The sequence below is a fragment of the Adelges cooleyi genome, unplaced genomic scaffold (assembly GCF_023614345.1).
Source record: "Adelges cooleyi isolate 19-005CV unplaced genomic scaffold, UGA_ACOO_1.1 ACOO_flye_CR_arks_rails_tigmint_CR_PRNA_30, whole genome shotgun sequence".
NCBI lineage: Eukaryota > Metazoa > Arthropoda > Insecta > Hemiptera > Adelgidae > Adelges > Adelges cooleyi.
In genome coordinates, this window is record NW_026095971.1 from 19,641,581 (window position 1) to 19,667,662 (window position 26,082).

Below are 26,082 nucleotides of genomic sequence, written 5' to 3' on the forward strand. Positions count from 1 at the left end.
ATTGGCTTTTTATGTACAATATAATATTATCAAGGCGTTAAACACATTGGGATATTCTGAGGACCTGCACCGCCGTTACTCTACCTGTGTGTATGTAATTTGTTTAAACAAGCACCTCTGTTTAATGGGAAGGGGCAAAAAGGGTTTGTTTGAAAGTGATTTTATCCGAGAGGACTAGTACAGTGGAGTATAGGCATAATGGAATCAAAGCATAGTGAGGACGGAGAGGTCACAGGTCTACAGGAATTATTATAGATAAAGTGATAAAAGTGAATAAAACCTATGAATTATGATTGAAAAAAAAGATAAGATTGAGTTTCTCTAAACTATGAAAAAAAATTAAAAAGAAAAATATGCGTATTTTACCAATTTTATGCTTTATTTTGTTATAAACAATGAACATTAGTTAATATTACAATTTTTATAGATATTTTTGACATAATTAAAATGAAAGGCATAAACAAAAACAGTACAGTAATGAATTATTTATTGAAGGACAATGTGACAATTGTTGACAATTTTTTATTATTATTATATGCGCCTTAATTATTGGCTTTAATAATTATATTTTAAACAATAACTAATGATAATTATTGTATAATTATAATAAGTTATTTTTTAACTTCAGTTAGCCATGTAGTGTTTGAGAAGAAATTTTGCGGACTTGTGAACGGATAAGATGTTTCCTTGGTCTTCGGCCGGACCGTCTTTTATGACCGATTCCATGTACATCAGTGCTTACTCTCTAGGTGTACACTACAAATATCCACATTACGTTCCCTACGCCAGTATTCTGCATCCCAACGACATTGTGGAAGATCGCATTGATTTTAGCTGCTTGTTTGGTATACGATAAATCTGTACCTTTAGGAACTTTCGTCGACTGATTTTTTATTGTCAATTGATATAGGTATAAAATATTATATTTTTTGAAGATTGAGCTGTATAAATGTTGGTTATTTAAATCTAGAGTTGTGAACTTAATACATTTTTTGAGTTATTAAATTAAGTTACATGTTAAAGATTTCAGTTAGCTTAGTAAAGTCGAGTTCAATTTTAATATTAATTTAACGAATTGTATCTAGTTTATGTTATAAAAAACAGTTCAAAATTATTTTGTATACGTTAGATTGGTCTTTTAATTACAATAACTACAAAGTTTTTTCTAAGCTGAGTAGAAAGATATATTAGAAATTCAAATGTTAAGTTTATAACTAAGTTTAACATGGCAAAACACTAACTAGTTTTGTTAAACAACTTATTAGTGCTAAGCTTATTAGTACGTCACTAAAGAATGACGTTTAACTTTGTTTACAAGACAGTTACTAATAGTGAGACTGCGACTATTACCTTCAATGTGTGCTTTGTTAACAAAAACATTCAGAGAGACGCTAGGCATGTTTTAACGTTAGATTATAATATTATATCATATTATTAATATATGATATAAATACAAAGGTCTATAGAAATAAGTTAGTTAATTAAATATGCGATTGGTATGACATAAAAGATTACAGTATTTCTCATTCTATTAAAACAATATTCTATATGTCAAATTAAATTACAGCAAGTCTTGAAAGTTTATGATTAAATAAAATAATTGTATAATTAAATAACTGGAATTTTTAATGAAAAAAAAAAAAAATCAAGTTAATCGATTCAAAACGGGAACGGGATTTAACCGTTTGAGACTTGAGTGTTTGACGAGGAGATTTTACAGAAATAGAAAAAAATGAGTAAAGCTACTAATTGTACATTTTTTATTTATAATTTTAGATACCGCGGCCAGGTTACGCCATGGCGGTAAATGTAAGTAATATTAAAAAAATACGAAAAGCGTCAAGCTAGCTAAAAATAATTTGTATTCATAGTGCATTGTGATAACATCGGCCGCCTGAAGAATCTGCTTTATTAAATGGTAAAAGTATTATAAAAAAAAACACAGTAGAAAAGTTAGCATTATATTTCATTTCAAAATCGATTATAAAAATATAAATTAAAGTCGTCGAAATACGGCTAAAAAATAAAAAATCTTATCAAAATCTTAAAAAAAAAAAATATTAAACATGCTTATTGTGTGACGGGCGCAGATAAAAATAATATTAGGTACACTACTAGATTTTGAGCTTTAATATCTAAATAAGAGTAATTTAAAAAAGCCTTATATCTTTTGTGGCCCATTTAAGTATTGCCATTTCAAAATCACCCTGTATGATTGAAAACACATTATCGATAGGTTTTCGAATAATATATATTTTTTCATAATAGTACACACAGACATGTGAATCATCGTCACCTATTCAAATGGTTGCTTTTGAACTGTCATTTTTGTAAGAAAACGTATTCATTTTTTTCTGTGAAAATAACAACCCTCTTGAGTTCTTATAAACTTGAATAAACTGATTCATTTATTTAAGTAGTCTTTAAAAATAAAGTACGCCTATTTGGTAGAACGCTGCTTAGAATCATTACATCCTAATAAATAGAATATAATACCCTAATATTTCTTGTTGAGGTGGAATGAACACGTGCATATAAAACAATATGTAAAATACTTTATATGTTAATAATGTATATAAAATTTAAAGCACACAAAGTTGTGCACAAAAAAGTTGTGCTAACAATTTTGTTGGTTTGTCCGAAGTAAATAGTTTTCCGGAAAACCAACAAAAAGCCGTTAAAGATTGTTACATATATAATCAAAACTTTAACATTAAAATGTGTAATTTATTTTTAAAAATAAATAACAAATAATTTTACTCAATAAAAATTTAGTAAAATTTTACTTAAATTTTCAAAGAGGTATAATTAGAGGTATACATAGCATTGTGTATTTATGGTGTATTCTTATATTTTCACTGTCAGCACTACAGTTTCAAGACTTTTGTACAACGTAAGTAAATGGTTAATATTGATTTAGGCGGCAGATAAGAAATTGTAGACCTTTCAGCGACACAGACAAATTGCTGTTATCATACGGCGCCAATAGGCGTTCGGCATCTTTTTTAATATTTCATCTTTTTAGTGATAACCCTCAGGTCATAGGTAAGTCACAGGTCATAATTACTTAATATTATTGAACATAAATATTTGAGTAATAGAGATAATTATTCAAAACTAAAAGCCTTCTGATTAAAAAAGCATTTCTCTATTGATTAAAATGCATCTATTAACTGTTCATCAGCAAAACAACTAGATAAACACTCTTGATTAGTGCGTTAATATAAAAACAACTCTTGACGTACATTTGTCAATACACAATGTCTGGTTCGTGTAACAGATCTATGCATTGTCTGATGATACAAAAAAAACAAATTATTTATACAGATAATTTCTCGGAAAACATAATTTCTTATCGATAAACTACTGACTAAGTACTATATCGATTATCGTGTATTATGCACAAGCACAGTACTTTGTTTATTGTATTTAATTCAAGCGGTTTTGATTTCAATGTTTTTTTTTTTTTTGCCTAGAGGTAACCAAGAAAATTTGTGAGATTTTTTGTGTCACGCTTAATCTCCTCTCCCCCTCCCCCCATTTCCTTCCCTTACAAAGTCTAAAAATATAATCAAACTTCTAAATTTCTATTTTTTTGCACAAGTTTGTTTAATTTTAATTTAAATAGTCAAATTGAAAAAATGGCACCCCATTGTAAATAATCAACAAAAATATTTTTAAATAGAACAAGAATTTCTGAGTAATAATCAGTACATATTTTTGATACCCATATTTGCATGGCAAAAATATGTATTGTGTTGCCTTATATTGTATTTATGATCTAGTAATTATTTTAGTTTCGTTATGGAGTTGAAAAAGTACTTTTTTCATCAACTTCTTGAAAAAGTAATCTGCAAATGATTTGGCAGCGGTTAGGATTTACAGAAACTTTTTCACCGCTGGTACGATTTTATCCTGTAATAAGTCTATAAATCAGACATTAGGTATTGCATTTTTATAAATCAACAATTCCTTATCTTTATTTCAAGATAAATAACAATAGTTTTATTGATTAAAAAAAACATAATCAGTACGTCTATACAACTAGTCTTTGACCTGTTGCTTGAGTAGAAAACCCAAAAGATATACTGAAATATAAATAAGTTCATTTCAAATAGTATAAATACAAAGTATTTTACATCAACAAATCATTCAGTCAAAAGTTAACCAGGCACAAAGTGAATGTTATTTGTTTTATTTTAAAAGTAAAACGCGAATAAGAAAAAATGACTACAGGTAACGTAAAATTATTATTAAATTTTACAAATGTATACACGTGTAAAAAAATAATTTAACATTTTCTAATGAAATAATTTTTGATATTTTTTACATATTTAGCTGTCGATTTTCCGAAAGATTTTTTATTCGGCGCTTCGTCCAGTGCTTACCAAATTGAAGGCGCAGTAGACGAGGGCGGTAAGCAAACTCTTATTTTATTGGGAAATTATTTTGTTATATTTATAGAAAAATCTTACTCTGAGGGGGTTGTAAAAAAATAATACTACCTAACCAGATGTTTCAAAATGATAAACAACTTTTTTTCCACCAAAAAACAATTATCAATTAAGTGATTTGTTGGAATATTTTTCCGAAAAAAAACTCGATAGTTCGATTTCAAGAAATAACGAAATTTCTGGACTTATAGTTCCGAAGATATTATAATTCTTGCTTAGGTGGCCGCAATTCCCCCACCTTCCCCTAATTTAAAAATAAAATTGTAAATTCCAAATTGAATACTTTCAAAAAATAACTTTACTTATACATTTTGTGTTTATCTTGACTATTTTTAATCGCTTAAAAGTGTCATCAATGGGTGGCTTCTTTTATCATGTTTTTTTTTTTCATGTCATACTATTATTTTAGTCAATACACTTATTGTACCTATTTGGAACAGATTGTGTATTTATTAATAAAGAAAAAAAAATCTTGACTATTTTAAACAGTGAGTAAAAACGTTTTTGAACAAACTTTTATTTACATTTATTTTACACGATGAAATTTCTTTACACGTTCTTACTCTCTGATTTTAAATGCAATTTTGCATTTGAAATGCCTTTTGGTAACTATTTTATTCATCTCTGGACTCTGTTAATGTATAATTAATAAAAATTAATAATCACAATAGTTATTATTGAGTTATCAGTTATGTGTACATCTTTTTAAACAGTTTACAGTAAAATAGCTAGCCTTATAAAATTATTGTAAATTCGTATTTTTAATATCAGAATAGGTCTGCGTTTGAGCATTTAATTTGAGCATTTTGCCAAAGTCAAAACTGTACAAAACACTAAACTCTTAATAATTAAAAATTAAAATATAATTATAAAATTATTTTTTATTATATATTTTATTTACTTCAAGTTCTCGATCAGTTTCAGAGATCACAGTGGCTAATGAAACATTAAGCTGAAGTTGACAATTTTTTTAAATAAAAAAACATAAATATTTAGTTTTTAATTTTATTAATACATATTTTGTTTCATCTGGAGCAGCTCATTCTGATAAGTTTAAAATTGAATGTATTATAGTTATAGTTGTAGTTGTAGTTAGAAAATTGAATACTAAGCGTTTGGAATATATATCTCATAGACTTTTTCAAATTAAAGTGATTATATCGCATGGGAATAAAATCCGATTTACTTATATATTATCTTTAACTATAGCTAAGACAAATATCTCTCACTATTAGCGCGTACCATTTTTTTTCTATTCACATAAAACTTTTAAAGTTATCAACAATATTTTTTTTTTTCATTTGAATTACTACACTTACTTGATATTTTAAAATAAAGAACTTTTAATGGAGAAACAGCTGGGAGAAATACGATTTAATTTATGTGTAAAAATATGTGTATGCAATTCAATTATAAAAGAAATAAGCTTTTTAAATAATTAAACGTAATTTTGAATATTTTATTACAGGAAAGAGTAAAAACATATGGGACGTGTTTATAAAAAAACAAAAATATTTAGATGTGTTCTCTGTCCGGAGCCTAAAGGATATACCTAAAGAATACATAAATCGAGTCAAGTTTATAGGTTATTCAAAAGGTTCCCTTGTTTTCAAGATTGTGGATAAAATAGTTGAAAGCATTACTTCGGTTGACGATGCTAGTATTGCGTGCGACTCCTATCATAAAACGGACGTGGACATCGCCCTTCTCAAAGAACTCGGCGTGAGTATAACCGTTTGACTATCATTTTTGAAATCATCAAATTAAAAAAAAATTTTTCTTTCGAGTTCTCAATCCAACTAGATTTGATACCGGCCTTGTTTAAACGGAACCGGTGGGCTAATGTAAGATATTGTGTTCGGGAAACTTACTGGGTGTCCCTGTGGGACACATAGGGTTAAAATAGTCTGTCAGGCTTCGAATATAATAATATTAATAATAATATAGCTTATTGATCTAGTTCTACACTATAATTTTTATGTATTATTTTATAGGTTCAAGTATATCGGTTCTCGTTAAGTTGGTCGAGAATTTTGCCAACTGGATACGATCATGCACCAAATGAAGAAGCAATACAACATTACCAAGATTTAATCGATAAATTACTCGCTAACAACATACAGCCAATAGTAAGACCGGGTTTTTAAGTTTAAAAGTCCTTATTTGAGTATTTTTTTTTCTACATTGAATCATAAATTTTACATCGATTATTTGATAATAAAATATTGAGAGTTCAATATTTGTTTGAGTCAAGCAACACAATAGAGAATATACATAAGACCTATTAACTGTATTATATGATTAGCTATATAATTAATAAATTGCACAGGTGACCATGTATCACTTTGATCTTCCTCAAGTCCTACAAGAGGCGGGCGGTTGGACAAACAATTTTATAATAGGAATTTTCGCAAGCTACGCCCGTTTTTTATTTAAAACGTTTGGAGATAAAGTGAGTTAAAATGTATTTAAAATTATTCTTATTTTTTTTATTATAGTCTGTACACCATTTTATTATTATAGGTGAAACTGTGGACAACGATTAACGAACCAAGGATGGTGTCCGAAGGCTATGGGGGATTTTATGGCATTGCTCCATTTGGACCTGATTTGGGTGCAACATACAGTGGCATTGGAGATTACTTGTCTATTCGTAATATGTTACTTGCTCACGCCACGGCATACAGAATATACGAAAAGGACTTTAAGCCCACACAAAATGGTAACTACTAATTACATACCTATATTATTACTTCTAAAACCGTTGATTGTGTGTATGATATTTGATTGCTAAAAAACGTATAATAGGTACCATATAATTAATATTGAAGTTAGCATATAACTTCGTTGTACATTTGCTAAAATTTAATTATTAGAGTAATTATTTATATAAATTCCATTAAAAAACATATTAAATAATAATATATTATTGTGTTTATGTTTAGGGGGAGTTAGCATATGCCCAGATACGACATGGGCGTTCCCTAAAAATGAAAATAATGAAAATGATGTAAAAGCCTCAGAGTTGGCATTGCAACATTATGTATGTATTAACTATTGACATTAATATATATATATAACATATATATTACTAATCTTTAGTACGTATCTTTTTTTCTTTTGTTAAATACTTGTGATTTTTATTTAGGTCGGTATATTCATTGAACCGTTGGTAACTGGTGAATTTCCAAAAATCGTCCTGGAATCTATTATAGATACAAGTGAACGGAAAAATTTTAGTACTTGGCGACTTGTTCCGTTCACCGACGAGGAAAAAAAAGTACTCATAGGTATTGAAAGATCTTTTTAAATATTTATGATTATACTTTAAAAGATAAAAAAAACAGAACATTGTGGTCGGGGCGTAATATGGCTATATGGAGGTCACAGATCTAAAATTTAAATAAACGAATCTGTAATGGTAAAGTTTTAAAAAACGATCTAAAAGCATTGTACTTAAAAATGTATTATAAGTTTTAAAATGTATACGATTAGGGTTAGGGTTGGTTGTCTGTCTAACGTAATGTATTGCCATAGTTACACCCATATATCAGAATTAACAATATAATGAAAATATTTTCAAATACCTGTTGACAGTTCACCCCTAGCAACCAAGAAATTGACTACGATTAAGTGTAATTTCCCCCCCTTTTTTTTGGTTTTTCCTTAATAAAAAAAATAGTTTGCCAACAGGTTTTTCAGGAAATTATGCGTCGTAATTTTAAGTAAAAAAATTGGGTTTTTTTCAATTTTGAAAGATGAGGCGTGAACTTTTTTACATGTATGACCCAATAAAGTATCAATAATTGGGTAACAAAATCTTTTTAGCTCCTCATCGAAGTTAAAACTCAACCATGTTTAATGATAAACTATTAAAAAATAGTTACAATATTTATCCATAATATATAATATATATTATATATTATTATCATATTGTTCATATTTAACGATTTTTTTCAAACTTAGGATCCGAAGTTAAGATATTTGTTTTGTAACCGCCAAGCGTTAATTCATTAAATAATTATTTCACGTTTGTTTTTATAGGTGCTTACGACTTCATGGCGTTTAACTACTATAGGGCGTTGAGAGTGACCATGTTGACTGAGGAAGACATAAAGAAAGAAAAAGATTTTAAAAAAATCGATCAAAGAATCGACATAGGAGACTACACGGAACCTAGTATTCCGATAGATGTAAGTTGGGAAATTGGCTTGATAATTACACTAAATTGTTAAAAACGAATTTCTTTTATTTAGGACTATAATGGATTTTACAATATTTTAAAATGGTTAAGCGAAAAGTGCAAGAAGGACACTAAATTTATTATTTGCGAAAACGGACTTAAGGATTCCGATGATCAATTAATAAGCGCCGAAGAAAAAACCAAAAAAAAAATAGATTATCATCGTGTAAGTATACTACACATGTTACTAATATAGATTGGCTATACATACTACTAAGTAATCTTGTGATTACTTGCTCAATTCCTTTAACTTTTCAGAAAAAATAAACGTTTAGTTTAGGGTAGTACCTAGATGGAATTTTTTGATTTGCTACAACAAAGTGTGGCTCAAAAAAATGATTACATTTTTTTAAAAGTATAATTAAATGTAACCATTTTCGTATAAAACACAACTCTTAAGTAGTCTATACGATTTTCTTATAATATAGTTTATAATTAAAAATAATGATAACAACACGGTGCATCATATTATTTTTTAGGGTATTTTAGTGGAGTTGGATAAAGCGATTAAGGATGGCGTTAAAGTTTTCGGATATTGCGTCTGGTCGTTCATGGATTCCTTTGAATGGATCATGGGATACAAGTAAGTTGAGTCAAACTGTAAATATACCACATTTCTTTTTGGCGTATAAATGTTATGTAACAATCCTATTTATAAAATTACTAACTGTTCTGTAACCTATGTTATATTGTAAAGAGTTTTTAGTCATTTGTGGGCATCAAGAAGTGGGCATGTTGTATCTAATATGATCTAACGTTTTATACTTTGCAGAGATAAATTCGGCATATACGAGGTGGACTTTAAAAACCCAGACAGACCTCGTTCGAAGAAAGGCTGTTTTGACTTTTTCAATAAGTTGTTCCAAGACAAGACATTACCAATTGATTCAAGCTAAACTACAAATACTTTAGAACATATTCTAGGTTTCTGGGTTAAACCACAAACCAATTAAAATTATTTATTTAAATATATTTTTTAATAAAACAAATATTTTTCTACTACAAGATAGAATACAAGATAGCTACTATGATTATAAGCTGTTTGCTTTATGTACATTTAGTTTATTTTTTTAAACAGGGTCTGTAGTTATAGTTTATCAATATATTATGTTGTGTTCGTATATATAATAAAAAATAAATAAAACTAATTTCAAGTGTTTAATTGAGTTTTTTATATTTTTAATAAATATAAACTATGATTACGCGTAAGGGAAAGTTGTAGTGTACTAAGAGACACTAATGTATGAATGATATTCTTCTACACATTTTAAGTACATATTGGAACTTAGAGATTAGTAGTATTGGTATTTGATGTCATGTAAGTCCGTTAAATATAATACGTAATGGTGTTGCAATACACAATTTCTAAACTATTTTCTTTGAAATAAAAAAAAATTGCACACCTCTTCGACATGTTTGTATGTATACAACATATACATATACTTACATACTTGTGCAAGTTAAAAAATAGTGCCGCATCTAAAAAATTCAACTCGTATAGTTTTAGTTTTATTTTTTTTCAATTCAATATAATACAGGCATCCAAAGACGGTAAAATTCATTCGTTTTTTCTCAAAGTTTAACTTCAGCTGATACTTTATAAAATAGTAAAATGTTTTTTAATTTCTCTATATTGTTAATATTTTGTATCATAACGCCTAGCTGTAGGATTCCGTACCGACCTAGTACTTCCGGTTCAGGTGATCTCGAAGCTGAGGTAATTCATTCTATTATTTTAAAACTGTAAGTTTTTCGACAATATTTTGCTGCATCATTAATAATATAAAAGAAAAAATTACCCCAAAACCCAGTCATTCTTATCTAGGAAACTATTATTATTTTAACATAAAGACTTACGAATAAAATTCGTGTCATACATATTTATAGTCAAAAAAAGTTTTTAATGTTAATTGTTAAAAAATTGTTTAATTTTGTTATATAAGTTATAATCGAATCTTAATGTTTCAATATCATGTTTTAGCCCAAAAAATATATATAAGTTTTACTACTTTGTAAGCTATTAGATATTAATAGTTCTATACTTTTTGATTTAATAATTAATTATTAGTACTGTAAATCTAAGCGTAATCAATAATGTATTATAAATAAAATCTTTTGTTTTTTTTAATTTAAAGTATACGTTTTGTGTTTTGTAGAAAATAATGAAATAATGTCAAGAATGATATTTATATCATTTATAAATTTGGTTACTAACACAAATAGCTTACAAAAATAATGTTTTCAAAACTACTAAAGTATATTTTGATTATATTACAGCAATCAATAAAATAATGTTTAAATTAATTTTAATTTTTTTGTTTGAATAATAAAACATTAATGCTTGTAATAATGCAACGTGTACTTAGCATAAAAAAATAACCATTTTTGTAGGTTTAACTTGAAAATTATTTAAGTACTATAATATTATTTAAGTTTTACAAACGGATTTTTTATAAAATTCAATTTTGTATTGATAACAAATTTTCAGATTATAGAACATTCGTTCAAGGATTGTAGAAAATGGTTCACCAATGTCCTAAAATATCAGATTAGTGATTTAACATTGGGTCAATGTGTATTGTACATGGGTAAAATTCTAGAGGATTTGAAAATCGCGAATGATTACTTCAAAAAGCAAACAGCAAAAAAAGATGGTAAACACAAAGTAGTATACTAAACATTTATGAGATCTAAAAATACGCTCAAAAAGGTAAAATAAAAAAAAAATAGTCCGCACTCAAATTTAGACAAATAAAAAAAACATCACTGTAAAAACAATACATTTTCATCTAAAATAAATTATTTCATCGATAATAGAGGTGACCACTGCACCACATCATGCCTTTTTAATTACAATTTACAATATTACAATATTATAAATAATAATAATTATCGCTCACATATAAAAATTCAAAATTTTGCATATTTTTGTTTTAGTACCTTTAAATTTAGAAGGATTTGTTAACCTATTTAAACACGTTTCCAAGGGAAAAAATATGTCTGTACAAGAATGTGCTGAAAAATTGGAAACTGAAGAAGGGGTAAAGATTAAAACTTACATAATAAAAACAATTATTTGTTTTAACAGCTAAAGTATATGTGTGTTAAATTATAGCAGTCGATAAAATAACGTTTAAATTTATTTTTATTTTTTAGTCTGGGTAAAAAAACATTAAAGCTCGTAAAAATGTGACGTGTACTTGGCATACTACAATTCATATATTTTCTAAATGAATTTTAAAAAAACAACCATTTTTTATGTTTGATGTTTTTAGAATACGAGTAATAAATATATTTTTTTATAATACAGATATCCATAATAGTAGTACACAGCAATTTACAATACAATATTTTAAAAATGATAAGTACACAACAAATTATCATATTATATAATACAAATATATATCAAGAGAAAATGATACACAAAAAATACATTTTAAACATTGAAGAAATATTACACAACAAATAAGCACATTTAAATATAAGTTATAACTTATAAACATTGAAAAAAGTGATACACAACAAAATATCATCACATATACTCTATTCAGAATAAGTACAGGCTTCAGCGGCCGCGACTAGTGCACATGGCCGCCAAAGCCCGTTCTTATTCCGAACAAAGTATAGCAATATAAATCAAGAAAAATTTTACACACAAAAGATAAACGCATGAATTTTCATTCACGGTTTTAATTTTTGAAAATAGACGCAATAATTAATGTCATGAAACCACTGCCAACGTAAACTTTACCCATTCCAGCCGACAAGTCTGGGCGAAAATGGATAAAGTACACAAAAAGACTTGGAAGAAAATTACCAATTAAGAAACAAATAACTAGCCCCGCGCTCTGGCTATATAGTGCAGCATTTAAAATGAAGGCGGCAATTATTGGCCACATGAGATCGACAAGACAGCCTCGGCTTTGACGCGGATTTTTTTAAACACAGCGGTCCAAAAACCCAAACGTGGTTGGCTATGATGTTGTTTAGTGACATCCTTAGCTCGTGTCACATCTGTCTCGTTGCTGCTCAAAAAAAGGCTAACTACCGACCATAGTCAATAGTGTCATCCCGTACAAACTTTTGGCTCTCTCACGGGCATAACCGAGTCTCTGTCTCTGGGTGGGCGCGTTGTTAGTTGTCATATTTTGGCGCTCGCGGTCTAAATTCTTCGGCTGACCTGTACTCCGAGTACCAGCCGTAGGCTTCGAAAGCTGTCATACAAGCGGCACTACCAAACGCGTTAAACGCCATCGATCGAAGCCCTTTTCTCGCGGCCAGTATGCCGCCGGCCAGAGCGCTGCTAGTAATCGTGTTCCATGGGTCTTCCTTCTTCCTGATGCCGATCATTGTGCATTCAATGGCGGCATACAGGCCACCCCAAACAGCAAACGTTCCGCCGATGGCCGGAGCTCGGGTGGTGGCCGATTGAAAAGCGCTCTGGAAATCAAATCCCAACATATTAAAAATTTTCTGATTTGGTTACTTGTGATTTTCACACTCACTTTGCAACGCCTTCTGAATCCGGTCGGTGCGTTTCGGAAACCCTCAACCGCCTGGAATATTCCTCCACCGATGAGGCCCAAGGCAAATGCACTGCCTATATCATCCATAACTCGCATTGGGCACGGTTCTCTGTCGTAGGCATCCATCGTTAATGATTCGAAAAACAGTGCGACACGATACAAATCAAATTATACCAACACACAAAAATACATTTGACAGTATTGTCGTTATGATGGTTACATTACCATAGTAAAATAATTCCCATATAAACACAGTTTTGACATATTTATAATCTCACAAATAAAGCCTAAAGGAAAATATATATAAATAACAAGAATCTCTTAACCTGCATTGCCAGAAGCTACAATTCACGCGCTTCGAATGCAGGGACTTATTTATGGGAATGACTGAATAGGCTCTCGCTAGCCCCCCCCCTCCCAAAATAAATTTTTTAGTCTGCCTATGGGCTTATATGATATGAATTGTAGAAGTTTAATATTGGCGAGTTTTTGTGCATCTTGCATGAAATACGGTTTTTTTTTATTACTAATTGGACAATTTTGCACATTAGTGCACAATACATCAATTGAAGTTCCTTCAATTAAAGAGGCTTAGTTTATTGAACTCCTTGGTGCATATTTGTGTAAGTATTAAACAACATATTTACGCTTGCCTACGAATTTCAAAATCAAAAATATTATATTCATTCGGTGAATCACTCATAACTTTCAATTTAAACCAAAATAAGTAATATAACAGTGATCAATCATTAATTGTAATTTGTAGTCTTATAAAAACATATATATATATATAATAAATGGGTAGTGTATTTAAGGGGGGGGTAAGGTATTAACATTTTTTTTTTTTTTTTGTTAACTGAATGCATAATATCTCAAGAATATTGTGTCAAAATTTCAAGTCGATCGGAACAAAATTGACGACGTTATGAGTTGTCGGAATTTTATAATTGCCCGGCCCGAGCGCACTATCGTTAACTTTAAAGCGTTTTTCCCACAACTCACGTTTTCAAAGTCGGTGACCCTCATAACTTCAAAACTACTACACCGATCCTTTTGAAATTTTGAACACTATTTCTGTACGTAACTTACGAGGTAACGCTGAAGATTTTTTTTTAAATTTGTTAATATTTTTTATTTTACAAAAACAAATTAGCCGATTTTTTTTCGCAAAAATCGCGTTTTTCCCTTCAGTGTTCCTAAAAAGTGAAAAATTGAAATTTCAAAAAACCCTCCCAGCGTTACCTGGGGAAAGCAATTATCTAACGAAAGAACTTGATTTTTTTAATTTCGGATGATCCAGCATCGAGTTATGAGGGACACCGCAATTCTACTTTTTTCCGAATAATTGCTGCCATTGCCGTATTTTGTAATATTTCTACATGAAATATTACACAATATTCTTCGAATGTTATACTTAAATGTACCATTAGTTTTAATAAATAAATTTTAACTGTGCCGTAAAAAAAAATTCACAAAAATTTGCCGTTTTTTGCACGAACTTTACCCCCCCCCCCCTTAAAGTATAATATAATTTTTCACCGTTTTTTAAGTTTCCGCTTTATACTTTTTTTTTATCATTCTGTATAGATAATATAGCATATACCATCAAATATTATATTTTGTGATTGTAATTATGACAAAAAAATAAGATTTTAGGTACATAATTCTAATTATGCTCGTTCTGTTATAATAAAATAAAATATACGATGAAAATAATACTTAAAGCTATGGGTAGTGCTTAAGAATAGTATAATTTAAGGGCAGTGAACACATTTTTAAATGGCTTGGTTTAAAAAAAATTTAGTAATTGGTCTTTTCAACCTTCCGTACACTCAAGAATCTGAAATAAAGCTAATAATTTCTACTCTTCCATATTTTTTACTACATGATTTTTCTTGGAATTGAAACAACAATAGAACCAAAGAAAATTATGATGTTTTTCAATAAAGGATTACCGAAACAATATTCAGACTACCTACTCGTACATGCAATATTCTTGTAATGGCTGACTACTACGTTGTCACTTATAAGTGATGTAGTCTATATTATTATTAAAAAGGAGCTACTTAACGGTTCTTTGTTGGGTAACTTTTTACTTTGCAATTACTAAAAATTAGCTTACACTAATTTCTACAAAATACGAATATTGAATATAATATTATTAAAAAATATCAATATATTATTTATAATAAACAAATAAAAATGTGTGCTACTAATGATCAGTTAAAAAATAGCTAATTAATAAATTATAATTATTTTTGCCAAAATAAAATATAAAAACCTAATATACAACTAATATAAAACATACATTTAAACATTGATTATAACAACAACAACAAAACAGTTATTATTAAATAATTACATTTTAAATTTATCCTTTTAAAGCTTCATAGAGTATGATCGACCATTACAATTGTATACAGGTGTTTGTTTTGGAGACGAAACACTCCATTCGTACCATACTTTGTAGTTATTACAACATCTCCAAAAATGTACAGTTATAACATCCCCAGCCTTAACAAACATAGTGTCTTTGATTGGAAAATAAACTGGAAACCAGCTAAACATACCAACACTTTGCGTTGATGGTTCAATGCTTATTATTATATCTTTGTACAAAATGGCATCGAAATATCCACTGAAACCGTGCAATTGCATGTTAGCTGTTACTTTAAATTCTAAACATTTATACCTTGTATTGTCTGGTAAAGTTTTAGTAGGATGGTTAAATGTAAATAGTATTTTAGGATCTGTTGGCTTATAGCTCTCTGGTTGAAGAACAACATACATTTGTTCAAATTCTGGGTACTTAAATTTTGATTCACAGCCATCGGTATCTTTATTTGTAGTAGTTTGACTGTATAATTTATGTGACATTACTGGTCTAAGGAAAGAAGAATATGTACACGGTATACTTATACCGTCATCCTTTAAACATTTTTGAGCTCCATCTAAACATTCAGGCGATAATTCGTTATCTCCAAATGATCCTAGTAATTCTGACACCATAATATCACATTTCTCAGGTGGATCCCAATCTCGACCATCACTGAAAACTACCTGCACTGAATCGCCCCATACATTATTTTTAAACAATAGTAGTGTTGGTATAGCATTTTCATTTTTTTCAACTGCAAATATCTTCACGTTTGCCGCTGCCAAATCTGCAGCTCTCAAACTGGCTTTAACCAGTGGTCCTCTTCCAGCACCAATAACAGCTATGACTACGTTTTTGTTGTTTCTATCCTTTATTGCTGTGTATATGGCTTTTTGATATTGCGAATATTTTACTGGGTCCTGTTCAAATACATGATAAACACAAGACATGAGATTATCTCTTAACGGTTGTAAAGGAAATTGCAAGAGATTGTCACAACTTAATATTGGAACAGGTATTTGAACATTTTTTGCAACAAACATTATATAATAAAAATAATCCAGTATGGAGGGGGAAGACTCACCAGATAGCATGATCATCCATTTTTGTTGGATAGCTATTTTTAGAAATTTTTCATGTTCTTCACCGAGTACATAAAAGTTTTTCACATTAGGTATGAAAATGTCCGTTTCAATTAATAGGGCTAATACTGGTTCACCAATCCATCTTTTAATTTCTTCTTGTGGCAACACAAATTTCTTTAATACTAGTATAACTCCTAATTGCAGACTATACCCTATAGAGTTCCTAAAGTTATTCCACAAATCCCACGAGTCTATTGGTATTCTTAAGTAAAAATGAATAGGGTGATCTAAATATTTACTTAATATTCTAGCTAAATTTACATGGTTCTCAGATAAGTTTATCATGAACTGTTTGACTTTAAACCCATGTAAAACGCTAAGTTCATAAGTGAATTGTTTTTGTTTAATTTGTTGAAGAGTAAAATCATCAAAGTCTACTTGAGGCAATTTGGCAATTATACTGGGCCACTTATAGTGCTCTAATGAATTTACATCACATATTTTCTTTTCGTGAAATAATTGCATACAGACATGTTTGCAATACCAATTACCAGCATCCTCCATACATTTTTGAAAACTATTTATTGTATTAAAGTCAAATGCTAAATTAACTGGAATTTTAGATATGACTGGCCAAAGATTTGCCATTTGCAAATTATTCAATTTGTGAGTTATAACCTAAAATAAGAAAAACAGTTAAATTATTAGACAAGAGTATAAACAATTTCTGTATGAAATAATATTGAAACAACTTAGGACTTTACCAGTCGTTTCAAAATTATTTTTTAATTGAATCTGAATTCTGAATCGTCGGCATATTTTTAAATAATGATTTTAATAAAATATAATTTAAAATGAATTTAAAAAAATGTTGATTTTGAACTTAAAGTGACGCAATAAGCACTATACAGATTAAACTTATAAGATTGTAAACAATATCTGAGCTGATAATGACTGCTGAACCAGTGTGACCATGTAAGAGATATTTTAAAAAGTTATGGATACAACAATTATTGAACTATTACGCGTCATAAATTTAAATAACAAAGTATGAAGTAAAAAGAGAAAATGACAACTTAAAAATGCGTGTAACATGAATAAAAACCGAAAACAGATAAATGAATGTACACAATAATTTATATAGTTATTTTATTATACTATTTTTTACAACTAATACATAATAATACGTACGTTTTTATTACAACTTTGAACTCAGTTAACAAAATATCTATATTATTATATATTTGCTAATTGATTAATGTTATACTTTTTTATTTAATTATTATTATTTAATATGCAAATTTGTTTTTATTTTAGTATAGGCTTCAACAACGTCGGTTCTTAGCCAACTTTTGCTTACAAATTATTACAAACTGTGGCTGAAATATAGGTGTTTAAAATGTGAAGTTTAAACAATTTATACAAAAGATTTTCGGAGTTCTTTTGGTCGAGGCCCGTTTCAGTGAGGAATGAGGATGGATTCTTCAGCTCAGGACGTGCTTCGGAGAATTTTGGGCAGTCGATCATAGTATTATCATTGAGTACACTACAATATATACTCAATGATATTATGTTTAATTGATTGATACGTTTCCTGTGTACGTATTACATGTTAGTTTGGGTTCTCTGGTAATAAAGTATTAGGGTTAGATTGATGTGCCCTGTTCTCGTACGTATAAACGGGTACACTCCTGGGATTTGCGGTTTTATGATCTAGGGATACTTATCATTAAGCCATAAAAATATTGTCCTTCGGTAAATACTATAGGTCAAGTGTTTCATATATCTGAATCTACTATACAATCTGCGTTCTCATTACCTGGTATTCAACCCAACATGCGAGTTGGCCCACATAAGAGGAGAACTCGTTTTTTGGATGGTTATATTATTGTATTATGTATTTTACAGAAAATTTTTTAATACTATTAAAATAAAACAACATGTTATCAAACCCATTGAATCCGGAACGCAGGGTTAAGATTTAAGAATTTTCAAGAATTTAGTGATAATCCGGAGGCGAAACCATGAAAACTCGAAAAAGATAGATTTGTATGTAAATGTTTTGAAATATAAAATATACTATTAATTGGTTGTTCCTGATTAAAAATTATATGATTATTTCTATGAAAATCATTGAAATAAATAATAAATTCATAGTTAATGTTATTTTCATATGTTGGTTGGAGGTTTTTAATTATTCATTTTAAATAAACCGGGATATTACAAGTGTTGCCAACATTACGTTTCAAACGGTGTCCAGCGTTGTCTGTTTATTATCAAGACAGCGCATTTTTAAGAGAGGGCAAAGGTCGTGTTTTTCTTCAATAACAACAAACGAAAGAAACAAGTTTTTGGTCATTATTTATTAACATTAAATTAGAATTTAGATCAATTTTAATGTTTTCATTTTCGTGAGATTGATGTAATTTGTAGATTATGTCATGTCAAAATTATTAATTTGACTTGACCTTGCGGGCAGTTATATTTTTATTTTAACGTCCTCGTATAACTAAAATACATGTTAAAAAATAAAAAAGTATCCGTCAAAAAAATCTGCCCTGGTTGCGGACTACAGGTTTGTGAATTAATTAATTGTTATATATGATTAAAAGGCGTATTTTATTGTAATGTAATTTTAAAGTGATGTAAAAACCAACTTGTGTGATTGTAGTTTCCTGTCGCTGTAAAGACCTGTACCAAATGCAAGCATTCGTTTTACCTTTCAAAGAAGGACATACCACTAACTACAACGGCACAAGGAGGTACGTCTACCAGTACGTCACCTACGGAGGAATCCAAAGAAGATGTACCCACGGGTACAACTACAAAGTCAGACGGCCGCCGTAGAACTGAGCGTATACGTCGCGAAAAACCAAACTACTATGACGCTTCGGCATTTATACGCAAAACAAGGGTAAATTGATGTTTAGTAATAATTGCTAAATAGTAGCTATACCACGAGTTTAATTTCTAGCTTAACTCATCATTGTTACAAAGTGTACAATTGTTACAAAAAATATATGTTAATCAATGTTTAGGTTAGCCTAATCAATACAAAGAAATCTAAAAGTATGTGATTAATCAGAAAAGTGTTGGATGATGAGACCTTTTGTTGTCTTAGGTGTAAACACAATTTGGGTCCCGCTCGAAGGTCTAATTAGAAACAATTATGCAGGGCTCCATTACTGTATTTTATCGAAAGATTAGTGTATATAATCTGTATATATATTTGTGTTGCATAATCTGTTATTAAAAAAAATAATAATAATTAAAAAACATTATTATTGATAGGCTTATCTAGACTGTGTTACAAACTATCGATGGTCTTTGAACGCATCAGTGAGAAGAAAATTATTCTGAATCACTTAATTTAAAAAAAACTAAATTTGTATAGTTTATTCATTTCAGTATTTTTGGTTTATCCTACATCTATTTTATTCACATGTTGTGGGGTCTCTATACTAGCATTTATTATGTTGCATTGTATGTGCAATTTTTCATCAAAACAAACAATAAGCTAAAATTTGTAAACTCATATATTTATGTAGCAGAGAGGTATCTAATTTGGTATTATTCTAGTTTTATTTTTTAAGTTAATAATGAATATAGGCTCTCTTTTTGTACCAAAACTTATGTACTTGTTATAGTATGTTACTGAGAATACTCCGAATTTAGTTTTGAAAAAAGATTTGAATCCTTCATAAAATTTACAAAACACCAGTTGTTTCACAATTTTGAAATTACCTTTTGTTTATTAATTATTTCTGTTTAAAGAATTAATAATATTAAAGAGTTTTAATAAATTCTACAAGATTATAAAAAAGTTTTAAATGTTCTTTGACTGATGATAATGCATTAAGCAAGTATTAAAAAAGCGATAATTGTTTTCATCGTTGCGTATGAGTTTTAGAGTATGGTTAAATTTAGGATAAGTTGTGTTTGACACGACATATGCAAGTGTAGGTGTCTTTTAACAGATATATTATAGCTATGGTAAAATATATAATAAAACAAAATTTTTATTTTACAAAATTGTTTTATTTTATTACAGAAACGTTCTGAAAAAACAGGCTCAAAGCAAAAAGATGGGTATCCAAATCGTAGAGGTGTTCAGATAACCCAACCCAAAAAAGGAATGGTTACGAGTAGAAATAAGTTTAAACCAGGAATTTTACAAGACCCCGAAGACAAAATTTATCACGCAATTATGAATGAAGAAAAGGCTAAAGTGTGTGCAATTATTTTAACAGAATTAAATAATAAACTAGCATTAACTTCGTGGAAGCCGTAAAAATATAATTCAGACCAATTTTACAGAAGTGTAAATAATTTTTTTTTTTTTAATTATTATTATTAGAATTAATTTAATTTTAAACTTCATTTAAAAACTTAATCAAAAAGTAAATATTAGGATTTAATCCTAAATGCAGTATCCATTTGAACCTCGGCTAAAAATACAAACTATTCGAACTGTCTATCCATTTGTATTAAACTATTCAAAGTTGATACTTAATTTTTTAGGATAATATTATGATTGTTTATAAAAAAGAAAACAGTTGTACAGATTTAAAACAATATGTGCCATATGTTACTTTATTATACATAGGTATATACAAGTGCTAAAACATAAATTTGTTGTAGTGCAATCATTTTTTTGGGTGACACATTTTCATAAGTTGATTGTGTGCAGTTTGTAAATGAAAAAAATGTAACGTACACCACTACGACCTCAAGCCAATCATAAAATGTTTTTTTTCTCTAACACATAATTTTGTTTGCATAATTATAGTAGAAATACTATTTATATGTATTTCTTATAGTGTGGTGTTTACATTACATAATAATTTATAACGTAGTTAATTAAAAAATTATAGTTTTTATGATATAGCAAGAGAATTATGTCTTAAAGAAAAAAACGCTATTATATATATATATATATATATATATATATATGAAAGAGGCTGTCATTAATCAACTCATTTGTTTTTTACTTTGGTTTTCTGTATCTCGACTATTATATTATGCGATTATTGAGATATATAAAATTACTATATTTATTAGGAACGACTGAATATATTTACTTATAATTTGTGTATCCTATTACTTTTAAATGGATGATTGAATTTATAAGTTGGAGCAAATTTGCGAATTCAATCTTTTGTTTGATAGATAACTTTATTTTTATTTAGTTAGCATTACGGAGTAGTGAGTAAAAAAGTTGTGTGTTTTATACATTTATTTATTTTTATATAATAAACATTGTTTTCTTTGTAACTAGCAGTTTTAAATTATTTCTTTTAGTTGAGAAACGATTAGCTTACCCAGTGGAAGCACGGAGGCTAAACAAATTTAAAATTGGGTTTTTAAACTTATTAACGGAAATAACTAAAATTAGGTATTTATTCAAAATAACAAGGTTTATAACAAGACAATATTTTTAAAAAGTACAAAATTATTACAAATATTAAATATAGAGTATCAACAATTTGTGCTCTTTTAATGAATTGCTTAAAGGTACGATCTTTGCAGGCTCAACTTAATTTTATTAGCCCAATCCTTTCCTTCTACATATTAAAATTCTGTATGTATTGAGTAATGTTAATTTATTCAAAATAATTAATTAAATAATTTTATGTAAGAAATGTATTTGATATTTCAATTGTTAGTATAAATATATAATGAAATATAATTTTTAAGATACCTTTATTTTATAAATAAAAATTACTGGTTAATATCCCAGTTGAAAAAGATGTAGGTACTTGGCAAGCCTTACAATAAATAATTGAACTAAAAGTAAATTTAAATATGTATATAATTACAAACATTATTAGACAGACTAGGTAATTAAACACAATTAAAAATTAATTAAATAGAGAAACTTTTATTAAATGTTATTTGACAATTAATATGAACAACAATTAATATAATTTAACAAAACACTTCTTGAGTTATCTAAACTAAATTATGATTTTTTTTAAAGAAAAATAATTAACTTAATAAATGTTCAATGAACCAGCGCAGAAAATTATACAATACAATAATAGTTTTACAGTTTAAATAAATTAAGCTTTCTTTCCCTTAGGTGGCGTTGGTGGTGGGGGTCTAGGAATTGCCAAAGAAACTTTAACAAAATCATATATGAACCATTGTAGGGCAGTTAAGGTACCAATCATAATAATCCTAGGTCCCAATCCTTTCCACAAACCGCCAAATCCGATTTTCTTCAAAACATCAACCGATGAAGCACCTTTTTCTTGGTTTAATTTAGATACGAGTGTGTCAGCGGGATGAGAAACAACGGCACAAAAAACTCCTGCGATGTATCCAGCCGCAAAAGTAACTATCAACTGTTCACCTTTGGTACACTCGGCTCGCGGTTTAGGCACAACATGCATGTAAATTAATTCGACGGTTCTTTCGAAACAAGAAAACTTCATCATGGTATATGGGATTTGCCGCATCCACAGTGGTACCAAACTCTTATAGAAGGCTGATACACCTTCTTGTTGAATCATTTTTGGAACTGCTTCGCGCATTGTACTTGCAAAGCCAGGTGTAGTTTGAATTTTAACTTTAACAGACTCAAAAGGGACAAGACCAATGTCTGCAAAGGTCTCTGCGGATGCAGAAGCCGCTAAATAAACCGACGTCCGCCAGTAGTAAGCATTTTCCTCACCTACAATGTTGGCATACAAGATTTTGAAGTATTCGTACAATCCAAACTTGCAAAAGCCTTGAATGGAATATCCAATAGCGGTAGGTGCCCAACCCTTAACTAATCCTCTGGCACCTTCTTCAGCTAGGGTAACTCTGAAACCATTGGTTAAACTCTTGTACTTTCCCGGATCTACCTGAAGACGGCACTTGACCAAATCCAAGGGCGTTACAAGGGTGTGAGTTATACCACATGATAGTATACCGCCCAAACCACAAAGTAGCAAGTATTTTGAAGAACCAAACTCGCAACTATCTTCGTTCACTGCAGTGGCTGCGATTGTTCTACCTACAAAAAAAGAAATATTCACGAAAAAGTTTAACTCTACTCTCACTTAGGTATAACTGTATGAGACTTATATATATACATTAATTAATATAATTGTTTACCAGGTACGAGCTGAGTATTGAATCGAGGTGATTTCTCCATCGCGTTTTCTTGGTTTTTCGATTTTTTTAATTGATAGTAGCAAGGCGGAAACATAATGTTTGCGTTGAGGAGGGAACCGAAAAAAAAACAATAAACTTATTTATAAATATTATGTATTGCTAAATGCTGACGTGCAAATCACTTAAGGCAGACGAACGGCAAATGTCAACCAAGTAAAATGTCGGGCAAAGTTAACGATTTTTATTCGACATTTTCATTCTAAAGAACTGTCGCATCATTTGACCAAATGGCGAATACCGACAGGGATCTGCCAGATGACCCACGTAGGAAATCGTTGCGCCGATTTCAAGGACTTTAAAACGTGTTAACCCTAAATTTTTTAAATTTGTTTATTTATAGGTAAACTATTAACGAACAATCATAATATTGTTTAATTTAATTTACGAGCTTTCTTGAAGATGGAACATAATTTTGTATTTTTAATGGTAAATCGAGTTACTCTGTCTCGTATTAAAAATGTTTACAGTATTAATGTTTGTAGTAGTATTTTATCCGAGAACCGCGTTCTAAGATTTTAGATGTCTTCGTTTGGCATGTTGGCAGAATAGATGTAATCAGAAGGGACACTTTACGCAATGAAACCGTATATGGACCGTATAGGTATTTTATATACATCTATATAAGTATAAGTATATATTATAATTTATATTATTTTTTCTATGTTTTTTTTTTAAACGTAACCCGCTAATGAACTCAATTTTGATAAGCTCTAATCAAACATTTTAGAAACGATAATAATTTTATCGTAAAAGTAATAAATTAATGGAAAAACTGCAAAAAGGAAGGGTGAAAAAAATACATATAATATAAATAAGTGTGTACCTATGTCATTCCATTCCAATAAATAATTATTTTCATACCGATAAAAAAAAATCTAAAGATCTAAAAGACACAAACACTTATACTTTTACACTTTTAATAAAAGTATAAAATATCATATAAAACAAAAATATAAAAAAACATTTCGACTAATAATTTTTTTAAATACTATATATCACTATATAAAAACGCACAATGTAAATACGTCTTATTAATGGTATTAGAATTTAATAATCTTATAAGATTCTTATTACCTACTGTAATATTTAAATAATAACTAAAATTCTATTTATTGTACTCATTGTGCGAAGAAAATAAAATGTATCTCTCTATAGCAATTATCCAATTTTTTTACTATTATGTAAAAAGTGACTGGTTTAAGAGGTCAATAATAATTGTAGTTCTTAAATATGTTATATTATTCTTATTTTTAATTTAATTATACCTTGTATATTGTCGATTATAGCAGACAGCCATCATTTACACATTCGTACATTATGACTGTTTTTAGCCAATACAAAGAAAAAAACTGAATTGGGAATTTCGGAAAGGGCTCATATCGGAAAATTAAAATTATTCAGGAAACTAAAAAAACTGATTTTCTTTTTAATTATGTTAAATAGGATGATTAAAAAGAGGATGTTTTTTTTCATCACAATAGAAAACAGATTTGGACCATTTGCGCTCATAAAATATCGGTCTATATGTGTAAATGAAAAAAACGCGGAAAAATCAATTTTGATCAAAACTCGAGATGGACCCTTTTCGAAATTTACAATTCAACTGTTTTCCCGATTTTTTCCATGTCCAGTGTCCAACTAAGGTATTAGGTATGGTTACATAAGTGAGTCCTACCTATTGACAATAGTTTTTACTAAAAGGTCCTTTTTTCCCCCCAAGTTAGCGGTTACTTGGGGGGAACTGTTTACATACTACTTCCTACCAGGCAGCATCGTTTATTAGCATCCACTACAAAAAAATTGGAGTTAAAAAAAATCCCGTTTTCCTCTTCGCGAGGCGGGCTCACAATTTTACTTACTTCTAGTTATGATAATATGTACTTTTTCTTGATTATTTACATTTATATACATATTACTCCTTCTTGTCGGTGGCACAGCACCGGCCGCTCCCTTTTGTATATGTCTCTCGTCCTGCTCTTTCTTTGAGAGGACTGAATTGACCTAGTCGGCTATGGTCGTCCATTGGTCCGAGGATCTCAGCTAAAAGGTCCTAAAATTACGGCTAAAAAAACTAATTAAGGAAGATAGTGAAGTCGCAAAATAAAACAGTTGTAACTGATTATACCTCGAATCAAGCACAGTAGTCAGTATTAACCAGTATAGTTTACACCAAAACAGTCCAAACCAAGTACAGTATAAATCAGTATAGAAGAAGTTAGAGCAAAGTAGGGTC

The 26,082-nt window shown here is 29.2% G+C and overlaps 5 protein-coding genes across 5 annotated transcripts; 2 read left to right on the forward strand and 3 right to left on the reverse strand.

Annotated features, from left to right (window-relative positions):
* Positions 1–4,062: 4,062 nt before the first annotated feature.
* Positions 4,063–9,788, forward strand: LOC126838368 (myrosinase 1-like). Its single transcript, XM_050572729.1, has 12 exons — positions 4,063–4,236; positions 4,339–4,416; positions 5,923–6,176; positions 6,449–6,583; positions 6,784–6,906; positions 6,978–7,176; positions 7,400–7,497; positions 7,603–7,744; positions 8,499–8,647; positions 8,711–8,863; positions 9,177–9,280; positions 9,470–9,788. The coding sequence occupies exons 1-12, from the start codon at positions 4,227–4,229 to the stop codon at positions 9,591–9,593; spliced, it is 1,569 nt and encodes a 522-aa protein (XP_050428686.1). The 5' UTR covers positions 4,063–4,226; the 3' UTR covers positions 9,594–9,788.
* A 2,558-nt stretch (positions 9,789–12,346) lies between these two features.
* LOC126838754 (mitochondrial import inner membrane translocase subunit Tim17-B-like) lies at positions 12,347–13,492 on the reverse strand. Its single transcript, XM_050573431.1, has 2 exons — positions 13,203–13,492; positions 12,347–13,137 (listed from the first exon to the last, which is right to left on the reverse strand). Exons 1-2 carry the CDS (start codon positions 13,347–13,349, stop codon positions 12,832–12,834), a joined length of 453 nt encoding a protein of 150 aa, XP_050429388.1. The 5' UTR covers positions 13,350–13,492; the 3' UTR covers positions 12,347–12,831.
* Positions 13,493–15,433: 1,941 nt separating this feature from the next.
* On the reverse strand, positions 15,434–17,581 carry LOC126838405 (protein arginine N-methyltransferase 5-like). Its single transcript, XM_050572797.1, has 2 exons — positions 17,450–17,581; positions 15,434–17,363 (listed from the first exon to the last, which is right to left on the reverse strand). Exon 2 carries the CDS (start codon positions 17,331–17,333, stop codon positions 15,603–15,605), a length of 1,731 nt encoding a protein of 576 aa, XP_050428754.1. The 5' UTR covers positions 17,334–17,363; positions 17,450–17,581; the 3' UTR covers positions 15,434–15,602.
* Positions 17,582–19,004: 1,423 nt separating this feature from the next.
* On the forward strand, positions 19,005–21,592 carry LOC126838446 (UPF0547 protein C16orf87 homolog). Its single transcript, XM_050572853.1, has 3 exons — positions 19,005–19,260; positions 19,357–19,599; positions 20,737–21,592. Exons 1-3 carry the CDS (start codon positions 19,204–19,206, stop codon positions 20,974–20,976), a joined length of 540 nt encoding a protein of 179 aa, XP_050428810.1. The 5' UTR covers positions 19,005–19,203; the 3' UTR covers positions 20,977–21,592.
* A 958-nt stretch (positions 21,593–22,550) lies between these two features.
* On the reverse strand, positions 22,551–24,414 carry LOC126838491 (phosphate carrier protein, mitochondrial-like). The gene is made up of 2 exons (XM_050572980.1): positions 23,790–24,414; positions 22,551–23,688 (listed from the first exon to the last, which is right to left on the reverse strand). The coding sequence occupies exons 1-2, from the start codon at positions 23,881–23,883 to the stop codon at positions 22,748–22,750; spliced, it is 1,035 nt and encodes a 344-aa protein (XP_050428937.1). The 5' UTR covers positions 23,884–24,414; the 3' UTR covers positions 22,551–22,747.
* Positions 24,415–26,082: the final 1,668 nt, after the last annotated feature.